The sequence below is a fragment of the Oculina patagonica genome, chromosome 10 (assembly GCF_052425735.1).
Source record: "Oculina patagonica isolate OP01 chromosome 10, crgOcupat, whole genome shotgun sequence".
Lineage (NCBI taxonomy): Eukaryota > Metazoa > Cnidaria > Anthozoa > Scleractinia > Oculinidae > Oculina > Oculina patagonica.
This window is the reverse complement of record NC_135767.1, coordinates 7,758,422-7,781,166: the sequence shown is the minus strand read 5'-3', so window position 1 is coordinate 7,781,166 and position 22,745 is coordinate 7,758,422. Positions and strand designations below refer to the sequence as shown.

At 38.8% G+C, this 22,745-nt stretch overlaps 1 protein-coding gene across 2 annotated transcripts in view; it reads left to right on the top strand.

Annotated features, from left to right (window-relative positions):
• Positions 1 to 21,381, top strand: part of LOC144628270 (uncharacterized) — an 82,479-nt gene extending 61,098 nt beyond the window's left edge. For both annotated transcript variants that reach the window (XM_078486340.1, XM_078486341.1), the window contains 21 exons: positions 426 to 545; positions 800 to 1,339; positions 2,443 to 2,553; positions 3,595 to 3,717; positions 4,700 to 4,813; positions 5,350 to 5,910; positions 6,428 to 6,541; positions 7,235 to 7,360; positions 7,995 to 8,558; positions 10,013 to 10,129; positions 10,808 to 10,933; positions 11,794 to 11,907; positions 12,763 to 13,323; positions 13,796 to 13,915; positions 14,408 to 14,605; positions 15,593 to 15,741; positions 16,390 to 16,528; positions 17,588 to 17,677; positions 18,253 to 18,319; positions 19,452 to 19,650; positions 21,017 to 21,381. In XM_078486340.1, the coding sequence (XP_078342466.1) occupies positions 426 to 545; positions 800 to 1,339; positions 2,443 to 2,553; positions 3,595 to 3,717; positions 4,700 to 4,813; positions 5,350 to 5,910; positions 6,428 to 6,541; positions 7,235 to 7,360; positions 7,995 to 8,558; positions 10,013 to 10,129; positions 10,808 to 10,933; positions 11,794 to 11,907; positions 12,763 to 13,323; positions 13,796 to 13,915; positions 14,408 to 14,605; positions 15,593 to 15,741; positions 16,390 to 16,528; positions 17,588 to 17,677; positions 18,253 to 18,319; positions 19,452 to 19,650; positions 21,017 to 21,085 (4,322 nt within the window). In that variant the 3' untranslated portion in view covers positions 21,086 to 21,381. The remainder of the gene's footprint in view (positions 1 to 425; positions 546 to 799; positions 1,340 to 2,442; positions 2,554 to 3,594; positions 3,718 to 4,699; positions 4,814 to 5,349; positions 5,911 to 6,427; positions 6,542 to 7,234; positions 7,361 to 7,994; positions 8,559 to 10,012; positions 10,130 to 10,807; positions 10,934 to 11,793; positions 11,908 to 12,762; positions 13,324 to 13,795; positions 13,916 to 14,407; positions 14,606 to 15,592; positions 15,742 to 16,389; positions 16,529 to 17,587; positions 17,678 to 18,252; positions 18,320 to 19,451; positions 19,651 to 21,016) is intronic.
• The last annotated feature ends 1,364 nt before the right edge of the window (positions 21,382 to 22,745 follow it).

Sequence of the window (22,745 nt, the reverse complement as noted above, 5' to 3'; positions counted from 1 at the left end):
GACCAACTGTTTATAGAATTATAACTGAAATATCCCAATAACGGCTTAACCTGCAGAAGAGCTGAGCTCAAAAGAAACACAGAAAGGCCAAAAAGGGACATGGATGGGCAAAATTCGAGAAGATTAAAACGGATTGCGTTCGGGTAAACTTGAAAACCGTCGGCCTGACTTTTTTCAAGTTTATCTCAATTTGTATGAAAGTGTCATTTACAATGCTCGGAAATCATCCTTGTTTGTATTGTAATGTGGCCGTGATTTTGCCAAAAACAAAACTTTTGCTTTGCCAAATTTAAAGTTAAGTTCAGAGCTGTTTATTAAAGAAAATAAATAAAATTACCTAAAATACCGTTACCTAGCCCCTTTAACTTGGCGTGCATAGAAAAACAACCAACAGTCATAAAATCGTGAATTTCTGTTTGTCATAGTCGTCTTCCACTGCGGACTTGCAAGTAACCCTTGCAGCCCGGAAGAAATCTGCTTGAGTGGAATTGGATCGGCTGCCTGTGTCTGTGCAGCAAATCGCTTTGGACAAAACTGTGCTAAAGGTAGGACATTGATTGACAGCGTTCGTTTGTTAAAATTCATGTCATTCACTTTCTCTCTCTTAGTATTTAGTATTTCTGCATGGCTTTGTTTGGCCACTTATAATGGAAGCAAAATTACCAGCTGTCTGAATTGTGGAAACACAGGGCAGTTGGTTAATACTTGGCAGTTGCTCAAGATTTTTGTGAGAAAAAATATCGAAAAACGTTTATAATTTGTGTTTGTAAACTGTACATGGTTTATTTTCATTTTTTAGTTGGTAACAATAACATAGACTTGGTGTTCCTTGTGGATGGTTCCAGCGATGTTACATACGATAATTTCTGGGCATCTATTCCGTTCTTCGAAAAGTTGGCCAACGCATTGGTTGATTCGCTGGATACTCAAGTGGCTCTCGTCATCTACGCCGAAGAACCACACACAATATTTGGCCTGAACAGAACATTTCCTGGTGCACATGCTGATTTGCAGTTTCCCGATAAGCCGCAAAGAAACGTTGGCAGAGCCCTTATACACATTAAAGACACTGTTATTGCTACAGGCGGTCGTACAGGTGTGCCTAAATTAGTTATAAATGTGCAAAACCGGAAGTCGGATGATGGGATAGATGTTATTTCACAGCAACTGAGAGCAGACGGAACCAAAGTGATAAACATAGGCAGCGGTGACCAGATTGCCATTGGACAACTCAAAGAGATGGCATTCGAGCCCTCTGATATTTATGTCAAAAATGTCGGATATGATGCCATCGATTCAGCTGGGTTCGTTCTACAAGTGAAGGCATCTATTTTTTCAGGTAAGCAATCATTCAGGAATAATTATCTTGGAAACCCGTTTTTCTCTATGTGTCTTTTGAAATGTTACCACTGTTAAATGTAGTTTCACTGCATCAACTGTGCACAAGTTTGCTCGCTAGAATAACAACCATTGTAATGCCCCATTCCCTCCATAAGGCTCGCCTACAGGGAGTCTGAGTGAGTGATTTAGTTCTATTCAACAAAACAAATCCAAGACTTTGCAACGTCGAATACGACTACCGTGATTCCCTGCAGGCGCGTCGGAATTAGGTATTTGGCGCCAATAGACCATTGACGCCACATAACCGAAAAAAAAAAAACATGACGCCGTTGACGCCACATAACACATTGTCATGTCCACTTTGACTCGCTTTCTCTCATTATTATATTTTTGTTTTTAAAACAATGTAACCATTGACGTAACTTGTAGCTGGCTGTTGTTAGCCCACAGTAACATTATCATTACCAAAAAAATAATATGAAAAAATAATAATTAAATGATACAGACATACCTGATTTTGAGGTAAAATACAAGGGGGAAAAAACCACCATTTTCGTATAAAAAACCAGGGGGGAAAAAAAAAAAAAAAAAAAAGGGAAAAAAAAAAAAAAAAAAAAAGAAAAATAACCACAAAAAAAACCAAAAAAACAAAAAAAAAACGACAGGAAGGGGGGAAACCGCAAAAAAAACGGCTTCCTGTATTCTGATTGGCTGTATTTTCTATGGATGGTATAAAATATAATAGCACGGCACATTAAAGCAGTGCACATTATAAAAAAAACACTGTTACGCAACAGAGCATAGTTTAGCGCAGCACAGCACTTCCCAAAAAACCCCCCCCCCCCCCCCCAAAGGGGAAGTAGCAGGTTAAAGAATATATGATATCAATGTGACACAGTCAGTAGTTGTTAGGGAAGAAAAAGTGTTGGAAAAACGCCACCACCAAAAAAAAAAAAAAAAAAAAAAAACCCCCGCCCGCCCCCCCGGACGAGTTCGGATTTTCAAAAAAATTTTGGTTTTACGACACCAACTGAAAACTGCTCTATCGGAGCCTTAGCGATGTATCCTTGTTAATATTTCATTCTTCTTTTGAAATTTCAGCTGTAAATCCATGTTCTTCGTTACCATGTCTCAATGGAGGAGTTTGCAATTTACAAGGGGATGGATTCACGTGCACTTGTGCTGTAGGGTATACAGGAGACACCTGTGAAAGTAAGGATACATATAATTATGTTTGACACTTTTTAGCTACTACTCTCAATAAGTATTTATTTAATTAGGTTTATGTTAGGAAATATCTACATTGCTATAGAATACATATTAAAGGGACTGTGTCACGGCTGAGTGAAGTTTATTTTATTAATTTTTGCCAAATACTCTCTTTGATACTTACTTTTTGAAAAGAAATTACTTCTCTGGATCTAAATGGCAAAACTGTAGCTTCAATTCAGCCCCTTTGTCTCCCGGACATTATAATTTCAAGTTACAAGCAAACGAGAATAACTTTGAAAACAGTTCAGCCCAACAACATTTCAAAAAACCATATCGCAATCCGTTTCAAGCTTCGCCACTTTTGACCGTCCGTACCTTTTTTTGCATTTGCTGTGTCATTGAAATGTTCCTTCACTGTTATAAGAGGTTATTTTGTATATTTCGCCGAATGTGATGTTCATTTCCCATGCCTAAATTTGGCTAAAGTCCGTGACACGGTCCCTTTATTAAAGCTGACACCTCATTTGCTGGTAGACATTTTATTTTTTTGCTACAATTCTGAAAAAGAAAAAAAATCTAGATGTGTTATTTGAGGTGGCTTAAATTGTAACGGCCTTCAGCCACCAGATATGTAGTGATGGATCATCTACCACTTTTTACCACTTAATGCTACAATAAAGGTATCAAACAAATGCCAAGTTATTGGTGAAAACGTAATGGTCATTTTTTACTAAAGTTGCTATATGATTTTATTAATAGGTAAAGAAAATTATTCTAACGTGTTCAACAATCATTAAGCATTCGTTTGAAACCATTATCGATTATTATTGTAGCGTTATCTTGTTAAAAAGGCAGTGGTTGTACTGATCCAACAAAGTATACGTTAAAGTGGTGAAAGCCGTTACCGCCCACCTTAAATAATAGTCTAACTTACGTTTGACGTTTAGCCCCACCGACCCTAGCCTAACACAAAAGGTAAAGCTGATCTATAAGTATATCTCTATTAGTATATATTATATTCATTTCTTACCTTTTCCTCAGGTATGCTGTCACTATGTGTACCCAACCCCTGTCAAAATCGTGGAACATGTACTCCTGGTGCATCTGGCTCGACCTTCACATGCGAATGCGGTCCTGGCTTCACATCACCAAACTGCGAAGATGGTATGATTGTAGTATTAATATGCCACGCCATTTATTTGTTACAGTTGCCTTAAATTCGTTACGTTTGTTATAGATGCTTTCACTAATTTGTTAAAACTGCGTTGTCTACCACAATATTTACCTAGCCATTTGCCAAAACTTGTATTCTTCGTAGAGACAAGAACATGCGAAATTCAATTTAAGTTGGATTTCCACTGTCGCGCGATCTTTATTACATTAACGGGCGTGAATTTAAATGATTTTAAAAAGTTTAATGTGGTTCAACCTTTTCAGCAGACGCAAGCTGTCGCCGCGATACATCTACACTTAAGGCCATTCAAAGTCACGCTCGTTAACGTGGGTCGCCCACTACCACTCCGAACGAGTTACTTCATTGGTTCTTAAAACAATGAATAACTGGTTGTATTAAAAAATAGCAATGATATATTGCAATTCCTGCATTTTGATTGCTAAACAGGCAATGGTATATGAGCTCATACACCATTGACCACAAATATGGTAGCCAAAACGCGTGAACGAAAACAGCTGGGGAGCTCAAATATTGCAATTCTTTGGGCGTTTTTAATAAAACAATTATTCCACTTGCGCTTCTTGGATATGAGATCGTTATAGCCAACTCGGCGCTACGCGCCTCGTTGCCTGTCTACCATCTCATATCCAACGCGCGCTCGTGGAATAATTGTTAAATAACAATACCCCTAGCGCAAGAAAACAATAGAGGTATTACAACGGGCGAATGAAAAAAGTGGGTCCAGCGGGGTTTTGTCGTACTGGTTTACACACAGGTTATTGATGTAAAAAGTAATGTTGCTTTTCAATAAATTTTATGCTCTTATTTTTGATTATATAAGCCAGTTTGATTGTTATATTTTTTTTGTTATTATAATAAATTAAAGACAATGAAAAACATCAAACTGGTTTGAAAAAATCAAACCAAAAGGAGATTTTAGCGCAACATGTACAAAATGTCATTTTTACACAGATGTAAACGAGTGTGATTCAGAGCCTTGTCAGAACGAAGGACAATGTGTAAACACACATGGTGGTTATCATTGTGTTTGCCCGCAGGGATCGCTGGGAACTAACTGCGAACTGGGTAAGTCATTTTATTGATCGCTTCTGCTGGATAGAAATAAGAAATTGTTGGATGTTTAAAAAATGACCTAAGACTTAAGATCTTAAACGTTTACTCTTCGTAATATCTAAGACAACTATAAATTTTGGCAAGTTAAGCCATTTTTAGCGGGACTGTCTAAAATTAGTTCTCCTTTGGTGCATTGGTTTTTCACGTGCTAAATTTACTCTATCTTTCTGTATGCGCCAAAAGAAACGGGGAAATCTTCTGTTAATGCACCAGTTATTTTGCGATAGAGTTGTAAAAATAACTTTTTTATGCCATTACTATCGGCGTGATTTTCTTGGTACTATCTATTTTATTTTATTTCCGTTTCCTTTTTTCCCTTTTTTTGTAGCTGTTTTTTCTCTTCTTAAAACTAACAGAAATCGCTAAATTATTAGACTAAACGTCTTAAATTTTAAAGTATCATTAGAATTTGTTGCCTAAGGTAAAAAAATAAGATTTTTTAACGATGACAGAAACAAAATAAGACTTTATTTTACTTCTTATTTCAGTTTGTACAAGGCAAGTGTTCAACTTAGCCTTCTTGATTGATGGCTCAGCAACTGTTAAAAGCCTGTCATCAGAAGATAAAGCTCATTACAAGGGCCTAGTGAAATCCGTGATAGGCTTTTACAATGTCTCCAGAGATGCTGCCAATGTTGGGGTCGTAGTATACTCCTCAAATGCGACAACAGAGTTTAGATTTGACGAGTATTATTCCAAATCTGATGTAAATTCCGCCATCGACTCAATTGTCTTTCCTGGGAAATTTACTAGAGCAGGAACTGGTTTGACAGCTGTTCGCAACGAGCTTTTCGCCAACGGTCGAAGTGGAATACCGAACTTCCTTGTGGTTGTGATGGATGGAGTTGCTATTGATGATATTTCTCTGCCCTCGGCGCTCCTCAGAGCTATGAATGTGTACGTTCTAGCCGTCGGAGTGGGTGATTTCTACGCCAAACCTCAGCTGGAAGAGATAGCTAACGATCCAGACTCTGCTTACGTGTTTGAGGAACAGTTGTATGGCATGCTACCGACTACAGCAACTAGAGTTAAGAAATCAATATGCAACGGTAACATGACATCTCATAATATTTATGACAGCATTAAGTACGGGACATTTGAAATTGTAAGTGCTTAAAGTTCTAATAAGTCAAAAACAACCTATGTGACCCCTACAACCCCTCCCCCCCTCCCTCCCAGCTTGATAAAATACACTTTTTACAGGAGGAAATTCAGAGCTACCTTAATTTTTTGAGTTGTTATTTTAATGCAATGACCACAACCTGTTCACCAATCAAATGATTGGCATTGGTTTGATACAATTATTGTAGCGTCATCTTGCAAAGAGTGTTACTAATGACAAAATGTACAAAATGGCCGGAAAGTACTACCGCTGTAAGTTTGCTTCAAACCTATATAATACGAAAACAAAATTTCGTTCAGTTTGCTTTGTTTCGCTGGCATACTTTAGTGCATGCTTGGCTGGTATGCTTCTCTTGATACTACAACGACTCAGCTCATAACAAAAGTTTATGTTATTTGTTATTTGCAATTTAAGTTTTGGTTTCTTTTCGTATTTTTCTTTAGTGGTTGACCACTGCTTTAACAGTCCCTGTTATAACGGAGCAACTTGTGAAAGCCTGTTGGACAGGTTTGTCTGCACATGCCCAGCTGGTTTTACTGGAAATACCTGCGCAACAGGTTCGTACAGCATGTAACAGTAATCGATAACGTACTTAACAGTAATCAAAGGATTTCGCGAAATATTTTAGAGCTGATTTTCTTGATCTGTATTGACTTGCGTGACTTGATTCAGAGCCTTGGATCTTATCGGTCAGCAATAAAATTGCGATACAAGTATTTTGCGCCCTGGCTGTTGCTTTTAAAGTGGCATATTAAGGGGTTTTTTTTTCAAATTGATTTGATTGCGTTATGCCTTGTTTAGAAATTTTTCAGCTGTGCTTGGTTTAAAAAGTTTGTTTGTTTGTTTGTTTTTCCTTAAAAAAGTAATCAACCAAACAAACAAACAAGCAAATAAAACGAATAATATCATTGAATTGTATCTACCTGCTTTTACTCTGGGCTCTGAACAAGTCTATGATCTTCCGAACAAGTTTTTACTGTTTGTTATAACCCTCTTTTAATAAAGTTGATTAAATGATTATCTTGATTGGCGGCTAAAAATATAAATAAACCAGAAATTTTCTAAAATGCCAGGCCCCATTTAATACCTAGTAGAGTAATAAATGAGTGGCTCTTAGTTGAACTTTCTTGGGTTACTAAGTCATATTTCTGAGTCAATGTCTATAACGGGGTTGCCAATTACAACTTTACGATGCTATGTAGGGTATAATTATGCAAGTTAATGCATTTTCTTTATTATTTTATTTTCAGATATCGATGAATGTTCACCAACGTCGCCTTGCACGGACGTAGACAAAATTTGCATCAACTTCCCTGGAACTCACTTTTGTAACTGCAAACCAGGAAACTTTGAAATACAAAATTCCTGTGACGGAGGTATATAACTTTCCAGTGTTGCAGCTTTTCTTAGTAACCCTTGAAGATGTTAGGATAATGTAAGCAGTAATTAGTAAGCTACACATGCTACTAGCCTTTTCAGCTCTTTCTAACAATCAGTGAGAAAGTGACATTTGGCAACTTTGGATTACACTAAAACTTCCGGGATTGAGTGGTGTGGGGAGGGGTAATGCTGGGGGTACTCAACAAAGATTTATCCCGGCGAGAAGGCTTCGTCACTTACTTATTCATTTATAATTGTGCCATCCGGCTTTCACAGAAAATGGCGCATGCACCTTTCATAAATCTACAGTAGACAGACTGATAGGTGTGTATGTTTGAGATATTTTAAAAGAGCCATTTTTATGCCTGAATGGTAGTTTTCTTCCCCTTTTCTATTCTTCAACTCGTGAAATCCCTTCCCCTTTCCGGCGGAGTTCTCCGCAGAGTTCATTATGGGGTATAAACCCCTGGGCTAATACTTAAAGCTAATTACGTAGAAAAAAGAAACAGACAGACAGACAGACAGACAGACAGACAGACAGACAGACAGACAGACAGACAGACAAAGTTAACTACATGTATGATAAAAAACGACATTACAAATGTCAAACCTTTTTTGTTTCATTTTTAGTGTATTCAACTATTTTCAACATTGCCTATGTAATCTACACTGGAGAAAGCATCGACCGATATCGCAAGGGTAACTTTGCCAAGCAAATAGAATTCGCCAAAGGTCTATCCAAAACTTTCAACGTTGACAGAAGCGATACAAACGTCGGAATCATCACTTACTCCGGTGACGCGGCTGTCAGGTACAGATTTGAGAATATCACTAATCAAGCAGACTTGGAAAGCGCTCTGGACTCCCTTACAATAAGCGGCAACGGACGGAATATTGGAGAAGCCCTTCATCTGGCACGCACGGATCTTTTCAACCAATCAAATGAAGGGAGAAATGTCACGCGGAATATTCTGGTGGTCATAACAGACGGTGGGTCGGATGATGATCTGGCCGTTCCAACATACGCCTTGAAGGAGGACGGTGTAACTATCTTCAGTGTTGGTATTGATCGTTATGTGCGCGGCCAGCTCAATGAAATGGCTTCAGATCCTGATTCAGAACACGTGTTTACCATTGACTTTTATGATGGGCTTGGTCTGACTATGGCACCATTAAAAGATGCAATAATACAAGGTTTGTGTCAAGGTCATTTAGTGCTTATATTGCATTGAGCATCCTTACTGCGCAGAATTTATCGCGTTATTAGGGCGCGCACCTAAACAAAATAGCGGCTTTCTCCCCGATCTGTGCGGCTAAGCTCGCGAGAGAGATAAATCGTTTTCTCGTAAACGAGCACGGTGGCATATCGGTTTTTTCTCGTATTTTGAGTGTAGTGATCAAATTCTTTCTATAAAATGAATACAGTTCAATTTCTATGTTTGTAAAATAAATTATCACCGAAAACGTGTACTTTGTCAGTGCTCGCAAAGAAATTATTGAGGAATTATTCGGTATGTACAAGGTCTTTATGCTCCTAAACGAATATGGTGGCCCTGCTTTTTATCTCAAAATTCAAGTTCCCTTAAGGTAATTAACCAGTAGGCAAAGTTAGGCTGAAAATCTACATTCAGTTCTATTTCGGGGGAATGACGTTAACAAACGTCAGCCAGTGAATCGAAAAAGCGGGTTGCAATTTTTGAGCAGTTTCTTGGTGTTTTAAATGGTGTAATTACCAAATGACTTAAAACCATGGATTCAAAAAAACAATAAGTAATACCCACACCACAGCAATAGTTTCTGCAACACCACAATATAGGTACCTGATATTGATATCTTATTTTGTCATACACTTCTATTAGGATTACTTTTCCAGTTAAATGAACAAAGTACAGCTCAGCGCTTCTAGCACTTGGAAAATGCAAGAGCGGGTGCGCCCGACTTAGAAACTTCAGTCTGTTGATCATTTTGTAAAAACGAAAAAACTTCACGTACCTGGGTACTATTAATATAAGTTCTCCTTTCCCGATTTATCTCATAATTTCTTAATGGAATTCATTTTTATAGGGGCATAAGTGGCGATAAAGTACCCCTTGCTTTATTCACATATACTGTTAACGATGTTACCACACCCAAGTAACCGATTTATCCCCTATCTATCTAAAAGTTAATACTTATTGCTTCTGGTGGCTTTAAAATTATTACTACTGCTTAGATCGATTTACCAAAAAGCGCGATGTAAAACGATTGAGGATACAACAGGGTTCGTAATAGTCTGGATCCGACTCGCGCTTCCGTCTTTGGGACAAGGTCACGACGTCGTTGTTTTCCAGACGATGGTAATTTTCGGTCTCTGATACCTGTCTGAGCCCCCAGTTTCGGAGAGCTCTCTATTGTCCGCGCTTTTTTTAATAGAATAATTAATTTATTTTCTTCGATTAATAATATCGAAAACGTTACAAGTGCTAAAACGAACATTTGCGAAAAACGGCAGTTGTTCTCCGAGTGTTGACGCGGCATGCTTCTCGACGCGTCCGTGCGCCGTCCTCTGCACCTAATGTTTTTTGCTTATTGCTTCCTCATTTGTTGCGTAGATCGTGTTGTCATTTCCTGTTTATCTCCCTGCTGATCTTCTGCTTTCTATTTAACAGACGTTGACCCATGCGCAAATAAACCTTGCGCAAACAATGCAACCTGCCTCAATCTTCCTGGAGGAGGCTTTAGATGTACTTGCACGCCTGGGTGGACTGGGGAACGCTGTGATATCCGTAAGCTCAAGTTACACTTTGTATTTAGACAACTTTAAAATCTAGAGAAGATGTTAAATTGTAATTTTGTTATTGTAAATTTATAAGTGTCTAATGCATTGTATATGATGAATTGGCAAGTTTCGAGAGATTGAAATGGTAGTTTATGTACTATCGTTATCTCATATATAACAAGAATTTTTCAACAGGGAGCCTTTATCCGGCAGAACGTGGTTCCGCAAGAAAGTAAAATAACTTGGTAGATTCTATTTACCATTTTTGAAGCCTTCCTCATGTTTAACGTGCCAATTTAGAAAGCATATCTGGATGCATGCTTTGACTCAAAATTTGAAGGAATACCTTACGTCATACGAGAAGCGATTTCTTCATATGCAGCAGTGGATCTTGGGGAGGGACATGGGATCCTCCCTTTCAATTTACTCCCTGTTACCTCCCCCTCCCCGAAAGGACGGACATCCGGTTCCCCCTCCATTAAGTGAATTTTCAAGGGTGTACCGTTACTCCGCTTTATCATTTATTTTCCCAGCAAAAAACGGGCCATTCTTATTCTCCTCTCCCTTATACAACCTTTGGCGCATAACTAGATTCATCACCGATTTCCTATTTTGATTGTGGAATTCGCAATGTGAGCTGCATCAGAGTGCTTTCTTTCTGATGTTTTGGTTTCTTTGCTTTCAGAACTTACACCTTGCACCGTCTCACCCCACCCCTGCAATAACAATGGTTACTGCACTGCAAACGAAGAAGATGAAAGCGTTGAATGTAAATGCTTTGAAGGCTGGCAAGGCAAAAATTGTGAAAACGGTAAGTTGGATCAATTTACATGCAAAGGCTAGCAGTTTTGTGTTTATTTTGTTTTGCTTTTCAGTCCAATGTGTTGTTTACTTGACTAGGGGAGGGAGATTCTTTGCTCCCGGCGTTCCCACGTTGTATAAGGCCCCACTGCAGAAGCAAAGCATTCGCGTGTAAAATTCCGGCAGCTACGCAGGCTGTTTGAAAGTAGACTCAGTTGAAAATGAAAAGCGAACCCTTTTGAGGAAGTGCTTTCTCGCTACTTTACAACAATGCCTGATTGATTGCATGAATGTTTTTTTGCGACGTCTTTGTAAATTAGCTTTCTGCTTCATTTCGAAACATAAATAGTGTCGTTGGGTAACATTGTTTTCTCCTTTTGAATGATTTTAAATCTTTGCTTAATCCTTTTTTTTTTGTGCAAGAAAGGTAAAGGTAAAGTTTGCATACGAGCTTAGTGACCTATCAGGCCGGAGCCTATCCTGGTGTCCGTAGCATGAAGCGATAAGAAATATTTCGACTCCCCCCTGGATGGGATGCTAGTCCATCGCATGGTTACCCCCCCCCCCCTCCCCCTTTCTCAACACTAAATTCGCCGGTATCCATTTATACACCTGAGGGAAGAGAGGCACTATCAGAGTTAAGTGTCTTGCCCAAGAACACAACAAAGTGACCCGGCCAGGGCTTGGACTCGGACTGCTTGATCCGGAGTCCAGCGCGCTAACCATAGGCCACCGAGCCTCCCACTTTTGCAAGAAAGCAAGAAGGACAAAAATAAAATTTCGGGAGACCTTTCAGACGTTGAAAACAGTTTCAATATGTTATCATGGAAATTATCTTCCGGGATGACATGACGTATTTATCCTTTACAGACAAAAACGAGTGTCTTCAGAATCCTTGTTTAAATGGAGGAAATTGTACGAACACGAATGGAAGCTACTACTGCCAGTGCCCATTGACATTTGCCGGGGACAACTGTGAAATGCGTAAGTAATAATAAAAACTGCAATCTGAAAGAGCAAAACTAACGATAAAAAATACATGAGTTTAAGGAATGAGTTAAGGTAGGTAATGAGGACCTTTAGATGATAAGAGTACGAGTACGAAACTTTTCAAACCTAGTGCTTATGCTTTCGGTTATCGCGTTTCATACTTATCTCTTATCGATAGTCTCCTTTAAACTGGTCAGCAAGAGGGAGTAAGGGCTTTGGGAACGTAAATGTTATTGATAAAATTGATTATTTTTTGCGCTGTATTAAACTTTGTTGGGTTCGAACACGGCGCAAAGTATAGAACTCCCACTATCTCCGGATAAATTCGAATCTTGCTTCGGAGTTAACATTTGTATTCCTTTAAATTTGCGATGACGGCAATCGATGAAGCAATCGATGAAGCAATCGCTTGACGCTGCAAGGGGTCATTGCTTTGAAGGATTTTACGAGCGGTTATTTTAATAAGTGTTGGGTTATGAACTTCTGTTCCATTCAATTTCAGGACCTGTAATGAATTCCATTTCTCGTACAGTTTGCTTGTTTCCCAAGGTTTTGTGTGGGTAAAGCTTAAGACCAACGGGCGCTTTCCATTTGTCAAAACTGGCCAGTCAGACCGGTACATTCGAGAACAGAATTCCGTTGTTTGTCAGATTTGTTCTGTCAAATCAGTCAATACATCAATATTATACATTGTTATTGTAGATCTCTGGGAAAATCTCGTGCAAAAAGCCCATTTCAAATTCAAAACCACCGGACTTGCTGGCGAGTTCTGACAAATGGAAAGTGCCCTAGACTACTTGATTTCAAGACTGAGTTACATTTTGATATATTTATATCTTTAACCCATAGATTGCGATCATCACAATATGAACCTCGGTTTCATGGTGGATGGGTCTGCAACCGTTGATCTTCTTGGCAAAGGCAACTTCAACAAGTCCCTCGAGTTTGTTGCCAACTTGATAGGATCCTTTGATGTGTCGGAAAATGCGACCAGTCCGGGAATGGTAGTTTTCTCCGAAGACCCTCGCCTGATATTCAACTTTTCGAAACATAAGAACTCCGCAGATGCAATGGCAGCCGTCAAAATGGCCCCCTATCCAAGCCTTGGTAGAAAAACTGGAAAAGCACTGAACTTTGTGCGCCGAGACTTGTTTACAAAATCCGCGACTCAAAACTCCAAAAATAATTATCTCATAATTCTTGCAAGTGGCGTTTCATACGATCTAGTGAAAACACCAGCCATGTTGCTGCGCGAAAAGAATGTCACTATTTTCATCATTGGAGTTGGTAGGGACTATGACGTCAACGAACTGAAACTGATTACTGGTGTTAACGGTTCACGAGTGTACACTACATCTTTTAAAGATCTTGGAGATCTGAACAAGAAGTTGAAGAAGGATATATGTGTGTGTAAGTTGATTCTGTTTGAGTTAAAAGGCCATTTCCGAGTTACCATTTGTCTGTTTGAAAACGAGTCTACGTGCGAAACCATTCAAATGAAAATGAGTTTGTTTTACATGAAAATGGACCTGTAGGTAAAACTCATTTTCATATGAATGGTTTTGCACGTAGACTCGTTTTGAAACAGAGGGAAAGGGTAAATCGGAAATGGCCTATTTGGAATCGTTTGACTTCATATTTGTGTCTTTTCCTTGCTTGCTTGAACGCATTACGGATAACTAGTAATGGGGAATACCAGAACGGTCTTTGTGATAAACTTCAAAAAAATAAAAAACACAGATAAAAGAAAAAGGAGAAGTTCTAAAGCTCAGTCTTGCCAAATCTAGAATCAGTTTTCAGCGATTGTTGGACAGTAATAACGCTACAAAAAATGTGTTTCTATTAAGTTTCAGTGTAACCTATTTTTTTGTTTCTCTTTCAGTACAAGAACTCAACAAATGCAGCCCCTCACCTTGTCTAAATGGCGGCTTGTGTATCAACACTGGACAGAACTACCGCTGTGTCTGTCCACTTAATTACTATGGAAAACGATGTCAGCTTGGTATGTAACCTTCAAACTTAGTAAACGTAGCGAGTGAAAACCTTTCTACAATGTTCTTGTCTCCCATAGAAAATGAACAAGATTTTGAAATGGCACATTGCTTTACAAAAAATGCGGTGTTCGAAAAAAACTGCTGTTAAGACTACAGTACTGTCGCCTGCTTTGGGTTGGCTTCTAAAAGTATTGGATATAATAGTATGTGATGCTGCTTTTTAACCGCAAGTAACGATTCCAGTGTTCACTACAAATAAGTAATAAATCATGGAAGTAATGTCAGAGGTGTAGCAGCTTTCGTAAGCTTGTAATTCCACTGGTCCTCTAGTGTAACAATTGCAACTGTCTGGGGGGCTAGGGGCATTGTCCCTGTTGTTTGTTCTATTGTTCTCTCGAAGGGCGTAGCGAGCCATTCATGAAAGACCTTGCGAAACGTGGGAAAAACACGATTCTATTTTCAAACCATATTCTTACAATGTTACAATTTTTGTCATATAGGTTGTGGCCTTACAGAGCTGGGTCTTAAGACTCCAAACACGCGACGAGTTCCCGACAAATACATCTCCGCATCTTCACAGAGAGACAGTAGCCACGCTGCACACCGCGGGAGGATTGGTATCGAGGTTATCGGTACCTGGGAGGATGGCTGGTGTTCGTCACAAACAGACACCGCGCCTTACTTCCAAGTGTTTTTTGGTGAGTGTTTTCATTCCTTCAGACCCAAGCTACAAACAAAATGAAGTACTTTCATTGACTGTCATACATTCCTTGTAATGTAAAGGTTGTGATCATATGGTTTTACAATGGAACCTCGACATAACGAGTAGGAGGCGTGGTGGCCTAACTGTTAGGGCAATAGGCTCCGGATCGAGCAGTCTGGGTTCGAGCCCTAGCCGGGGTCATTGTGTTGTGTTCTTGGGCAAGACACTTTACTCTTACAGTGCCTCTCTCCAGCAGGTATATAAATGGGTATCGGCGAATTTAGTGCTGGAGGTAACCCTGCGATGGGCTAGCATGCAATCCAGGGGAAAGTAGAATTACTCCTAGTGGCTTCATGTTACGGAAACCGGGATAAACTCCGTCCTGATGGGCCACTAGGCTCGTATGCAGACTCTACCTTTTACCAGGAAATAACGAACGGGCTAAACGGTCGCTAAACCCCCTTATGGCAAACTCCCCTTTTTAAGAATCCCGGTATAACGATCCCTTATTATAACGGACAAATTTTTGTAGGTCCTTAGGTTGTAGACTGTTTACAGCCCCAAATGTTTTCGTATTTTTTTCTTCGATCGTTAAACGCGGGAAAAAAATTTTACACGCGAGAGAAACAGACATCGCGCTCCCGCTCGCTTTGCTCTTTATTTCTTTCGCGTTGTTTTACTTTAAAAAAAAACATAGAGACGCTGTGAGCAGTCTATTTAGGATGGTACTTCGTTGTATTGAGGTTTCACTGAAGTTCAAGGCATTATCCGCAAGTAAGCTATGTCTGTGTGTGAGCCAAAGGTAGGCAAGCACGCAGCGTAATGATTATTTGTTTACTTTGTTTACATACCTCGCATGTCCGTTTGACAATTTATTAATATCATTGGGTGAAACTCTTGATGTTGATTACTCCTAAGCCGGAGTAAAGACCTGTTTATATGGGGTAAAGTAGTCTTACTCGTTAACCTTGTTATCTTCTAGAATACCTGACTAATATAACTGCGATTGAAACTGAAGGCGTCGAAGACGGAACAACAAATTTATGGGTTCAAAGTTATTATGTGTCAACAAGTAACAGTACCGACGAGACGTCTTTCGTCGAATACACTGAAAAAGGAAAGAGGAAAATTGTAAGTATAACTTTTATCTCAACAACGAAAGAAACATTTTTTTGCGGTTGTATCTTCCGTTAAAGATGCTAAGGGGACATCAAAATTGTGGAAGGAACGAAAAATTGGATTCAAGTTGGCTTTAATATTAAAGACTTCAAGTGATGATGAAAATTACAACTTAGTTTTGGCCCGCAATCAATTCAAAAACAGTTTTACTAAACTTTGGCGATAAGACCTGAGACTGCGAACCCGTGCGCATCTGTTTGTCTTTCCTGTTATAGATCACGGAATGAAACGAGTCACAAATCTTGGCGCAGTATCTCGGTTAATGAGAAAAGTACAATCGCTTTCATCTTTTTTTCATAGGGTTAACGAAATTTCATTTTTTTTTCTCAGAGAAATTAGTGTCAAGAAAACGGCCGAATTGAAGAAAACAAACAGGAAGGTTTATGGAGTTGCACAGTTGAATGTCGACCAAAACTTTTTATTTTGTATTTCAGTATTATTTGGATCGTTTTTTGGTCATTTTATATAATGATTTAGCTTCAGTTCAGCTCAAGGATTTTTCAAGGTTTTATGTACTGTGTTTAGAGGACAATCTTATTAACGATAGTCAAGTGTTTAAATCATCTCAAATAATGTTTTCAACACCACTTTATTTTTTAGTTTACAGCCAACACAGGTTTATTGCCTTCAAACGTCACTCTTCATGGCACAAATGCTCACTTCATCCGAATTCATCCATTGAACCACACTGGACAGTTTGCTTGCTTGCGAGTAGCTTTGTATGGCTGTGACAATGGAGGTACTGTGTTTCTTTTCTGAAAAAAGAAAGCAATGTTACTGTCGACCTTCACAAGTGTTTTTGCCAGAGAATTCTAGTCCGGTGGCTTAGCTCCTGAATTGTGCGATTTTTGATACAAGCACCAAACTTTGCAGGATTACAAGCATTCACATACTAATCAATTCTCGATATAATGCCAACGCCAATTTCCTATTTTCAGCTAGTAAACAGCAATGAAATTTTTCAGCCAAGAGGCCCCTCCCTCACGAAGTACTTCTTCTTGCGCTTTTATACACCTTTTATTGTAGATTTTTTTTTTCAAAAATACAGATATGAATGCTTTTAATTAAATTAGGCTTACGATTGTTATGTTTTTACCACTTCTTTCATACCGACAATTTACCAGGAAATTATTGCGTGGAAAAAGATTTTTTGTTCCCTGCCCTCTGCTCCCTCGTGTCTTTCGGTTTGCGCTAGCGTCCAGGTCTCTCGCGATTCATTCCCCGATCCCAGCGTTCGCCGTTCGCTAACAGAAGAAAAATACGAAAATATAGAGGGCTGTGAACAGTCTAAATTACAGCATTTCGTTCTAAATTTTGTATGTGCGACTTGGTATCAGTACCTGGCATAATAGTATTTGTCTAAAAACCAGGACAAACAAATATTTCACGAAATTTCATTGATTTTAATAAATTACGGTTTCCATGGAAACTGGCGTTTTTCGGGCTTGGCACTATATCTGAAAAAACTTCTGTTGGTGACCACTTTCAGTGTGCCAAATTTCATGCTTGTATCAAGAAGTGCACAATTCAACCGAAATTTCGAGCTAAGCCGCCGGACTATTCGTAAGCCTGTTGACCGGGCCGTTGCCATTTCTTTATGGCAGGGATAAAAATATGTTTCAATGTTTGTTTGTTTGTTTGTTTTTAGATTTATTTTTTTTTATGGATTATATATGTATGTTCTTTTCTCTAAGTTCTAAATGCATAGAAAGGCATGTTACGTCGTTTGTACAGTTAGAGAGAAATGAGTTAGTATCTTCACAAAGTAGTTCATTAATATTTTTCATTTCACTTTCAGAGGGCTTTATGGAACTGCCTAGTTCTTTGCTTGAGAGAATCAGTAACGCTCCAAATGTTAAAACGCCTGTGTTTGATACGCGTTTGGCAGGTAGGTTTTAAATTTGTTTGAAATCTGACCCGGGGGTGGACATGTAGACAAGAGAAGGGACGATTATCACTTGCAATGGAAGTTTCACCTTTGTTTGGCGACACTGGTTTCCGCTTATGTAGATTTAATAGAAACGAAACCCAACACACAACGTGCCATTGATGTATTCACAAATGCTTATGGAAAAAAATAGAGAATGAAAGCGATCTTCAATCTGTTATTCAAGGGTCACAATGTAAACTACTGGGACACCAGTAATTCAGTTTACCCTTTAAACTAACAGTAGACTAGAGATTCCAAAGGACGTCACAGTCATGTATCGTGTTGAAACTAACTATAATCTTGTAGTTGTTGTTGTTGTTACTGTCGCTGTTGCTGTTGTCTTTCCACTGACTGACTGACTGACTGCTTGGTTGCTTGTTTGCTTTCTTGCTTGCTTGCTTGTGCTCAGTTTTTTCCCTGTTTGCTTGCAATTGATTGCTGGTGGTTGGTTAATAGATCGACCGATCGAAAGACCAATATCATCTGTCAACGTTTAAAATGTCTATCTCTTTTTTTTTTTTTACTTTCAACAGCGATACCCGTAGCAGTGTTCGTTTTCCTTCTTGTGAGCTCCTTATTGTTTCTTATGCTTCCTCTTGGGTGAGTAACGGTGAACACAAAATGAATTAAATTAAGCTGTCGATATTGAAAGATAACAAAGCATGGACAAAATTCACCGGAAGAAGACGGGCTCCCTTACCAAAGGGCGAGGTCGTAAATTTCATTAATCCATCAAGGAGATTTAACTAAGCGTGGCTGAAGCTATATTTGCCCCCTAAAAGATACTGTTTTAAAGCAGACTCAAATAAGAGCTATCAGTAGTGACTTATGTAAAGATAAAAAAACAGTTTTCTCTATGAACAAATTTGACAGATTTCATGCTGGTTCGATGCATACCATCAATTTACACATTGAGGGGTACAACCTTAACGGTTACCGTGATGGTTAAAAATATTTGAATTCTTTCTTGAACACCCTAAATGAGACCAAGACTGCTCAATCACAGTCCTTAATGAGAGGACAAGCATCCCCGCCATTTCAAATGGGAGTCCCATCCGCGGACCATAATATTACCAAAAGTTTTGAAATGGGTAAAAACCTCGAAGTAATGTTACCTTAGTGGGAGGCGTGGTGACCTAATGGTTAGTGCGCTTGACTCTGGATTGAGCAGTCTGGGTTCGAGCCCTGGCCGGGATCATTGTGTTGTGTTCTTGGGCAAGACACTCATATATATAGTGCCTCTCTCCACCCAGGTGTATAATTGTGTACCGGCGAATTTATTGCTGGGGAAAACCCTGCGGTAAACTAGTATCCCATCCAGGGGGGAGTAGCAATACTCCCAGTCGCTTCATACCGTATTTTCTCGATTAAACGCCGGGCCCCGAATAAACGCCGGGTCTCCAACCTATATTTGAAAATAAACCCCTTAATCATTTGTTCAAGGTTTTATATGCTTTGGAAATAATGTTTACGTATATGGCTGTCAAAAAAAATGAATAGAAATCATTTCTTAGAAACACAGGGCTTGAACAAGCTGCTGAAATCAAATAAACGCCGGCTCTATCGAGTCAAATTTGAAATAAACGCCGGGGGCGTTTAATCGAGAAAATACAGCACTATGGAAACCAGGATAAGCTCCAGCCTGATGGGCCACTTGGCTCAAACGCAGATTTAACCTTAATGTTACCTTAGCGCGTCCATTCAAAGTTTCAATCTTTGTTTTGTATTTCAGTAATCCTTCCCCCATGGCACCTTCTCAAACAGAGACTTTAGTTCGAATCGACCCGGATGCGCCACAAACCGGTGCTCTTCCAATGGTTCCCATGTACGAAGTTCAGTCCGTGTCCATGCAGTTGGGCTCTGAGAATGCGATACAAGTGGAAAACGTCAACACATCATCTAATGATGCAATTTTCTCGAACGACAACAAGGTATTGTAAAGTAAAACTTATTGTTAACATCTATGTAAACTTGTTTATTCATCGTTGTCAACCTGATTTCAAAGAAGTGACGGTTAAACCTCTATAATACGGTTACCAAAGGGCCAAAGATGAGTATCCTCATTATGTAGGTATCCGTATTTTAAGGTAGGGACTCGACTCGTTTCTGTGAGACCAAGTGAATTGTCCCTAATACATAGGTGTCCGTGGTTTCTATGCCACCAAGTAAGCTGTCCATATTGTGGAGGTGTAGGTAAAGAGAGGTTTGACCGTAGCTTTAATGGGCTTTGTCAAGGATTTTACAGACTTTTGAACATGCAGCCAAAATTTACATTTGTGTCACAGAACACCTAAAAATAGTGGTCCGTTTTTGTTAACAATTGCTATATTAGAGCACTGAAACTGTTAACAAGCGTCTTTAGCTGTGGATGGCTATAATGGAAATGGATTACAACTTGAAAGATTGAGGCTACACATTTCTAGATGTTTCCGCGCATCTTCAAAAAATCGATATTTATAGCCGTACTGTAGTTTGATTTCTACCCACACATTAAGGTTATATCTTACTCAAGATGTTCAAAGATAATTTTTTTCGTGGGTTAAGTTGCCTACCACTAATTTACGAACAGTGAAGACCAAAAATCTGTGAAATCCCCGTGACGTAGCTCCTTTAAAGGAATTGTGTCACAATGCACAAAGTTTTTTTGTCAAGTGGACGAAAACCCTACATGCATGAACGGTATTCAAAGGTATATAAGAGGATATAAGCGCTCGTGAAGGTTAGCATAACCGAAACCGTACAAAAAGTTGTTAAAAAAACTAGGGACGAATTGAACGAATTACAAACGATGAACTTGAAACTTTTAAAGGTGCAGCAATCGTTCATTCGCGATTTTTAAGATGCAGCATTCGTAAGCAACATTCTTTATATATTCTTTACTATTCAGTTTAATTATTTCCATGCTTATGCTTGGATTCGCCTTCTGAATTGAAATATACTTTCCTAAATTCCATTCTTCGCACTGCCAAAGGCTTGGCAGTGAAGCATAATATTAAGTTACGCTTTTTTAATAAAAGCATGTTGAACGAAATAAAACATAAGTAAGCAATTTGGGTTGATTCTAATTCCTTTAAAAAAACAATGTAACAAGTACATATAAATAATGAGAAAAAGTTGCTCTTTTGCTCGGAAAGACGAGCATGCAATCCTAAGAAAAATCATCTTTCATTCTTGCTAATGATTCCTTGGGTCAACTAATGAACTAAAACGATTCATGTACCATAATTTTTTTTGTTAATTCAAAACAATGTAAATTACACTATTCAGTTTTATTTCTATTTGTTTTGTTTTTTGCAGATCTTTAGTTTCGACCGCCAAACAAGCCCAGCAAGTGAAGGCTACGCCAACCTGTTAGAGACCAGTTAGTCCTGTTTAATGAGACAACAAAGTGTCAAGCATGCTGTCGCAAATGCCAAGTAGGATAAGAACAAGATTTGTTGTGTGGATCTCAAGGAATGATTATTTTTTAAGGGCGCTATCATGAGTAACATTTCAGAAAGTGAAAGGCCAAAAGACATATTACATCAGTGGAAACCTAATTGTAGCACTGAAACTTTCAAAAGGGTCAGTGTTATTGCGAGTTCCGAGGGCTTGATCTCAAATTGAAAAGGGGTTGACTAGTTTAAATTCCCCCTTTATGTCTTGGAAAAGTAGCTACTTTTAAAAAAACTATATGCCAATTTGCTCTTCCCCTGCACAATTTGCTGAAATATTTATCTCGGTGTTCTACTGCATTTCGAGTACAAACGGAAGAACCGTTTTGACAAAAACAGTGTAGCAAAAATGGGATCATGTTAATAAAGGTAGACTTGTCCGTTGTGTCGGTAACCTGAGATAAAAAAAAACGCCTAATCGCAGGTAAATATGTCGGTCAATATATCGGCCGAGAGTCGGCCGATCATCGGTTGACACTCGGCAGATAGTCGACCGATATTCGACCGAGTGTCGACCGACTATCAGGTGACTAATAGTCAATGTGTCGACCCACTATCGACCGATATATCGTCCGACATATCGGACGAGACTACACATTAAGTAAACATTAATTTCCAATAATTTCCTTCGGAATCATTACAAGGGTTAATGTTTTCTAATAATGTGCCTAATTTCTAAGCAAAGAGTTATTTGATAAAAAATCAATCGTATGAAAGTTTGCAAGCAAAAAGGCCCTTGCCCATATAACCCAAAGTGCAGGGAACAGGTATTTTCATAAAGCAATGGCCGCGTCTTAGGTTTAGTTTTCATAAAGAAGACATTATACAGTCTCGAATGTCGAAGGTAACGGATCAGAATTATCTTGTATCATGATCGCTCACGTGTCTTTTCTGTTACTAATAGCAGAGATACAGAAAACGCTAAGATACTAACTACTGAGAACAAACTCTTGTGACCAATTACAATCTAACATAATATAACATGCTAAACTCTACCAAAGCGTTCTGTTTCTGTAACTATTTCTGTCGAAAGAATTTGTATTCCTATATTAAACGCTTGTTTGTTTTTGTTCGTTTGATTGCTTGTTTAATCTAGCCCTAGTTGACACAATTATAACAGATCATTTTGCTGTATTCCTCTAATGAATAACACCTTAATTTCCAAACGTCTCCCTTCTTGACAAGTGCTGGCATTGTAACTTCCACGCTTACTTATTTTGGTTTGTTTAGCGATTATAAACACTTGTTTTTTCGTCACGAACGGGTCATGTTTTAAAAAAGGCACAAAGCCTGCGAAAAACAAGAAAAAACAATGGCTGCTTTTAACAGGCCTCGGAAGTCACGTGATATTACGCGTGACTGGTACAAAAATGATTCTTGAAAAAGCTAATAAACCAAATTTCCAGTCTTTCTTGTTTTTTCACTTCAAAATGCCTGTCTTAATAATAACACTCGTCAAAAATGGTTTGCATTTGCGTGACAAAATAATTCAGACTCCTTCTTTTCTCCGCTTCTTGCTTCCTCTTCTTGTTTCTGGTGGCATTTCTAAAAATGCCACCAGAAGCAACCCGTGCTTAGAATTCCTTTAACAA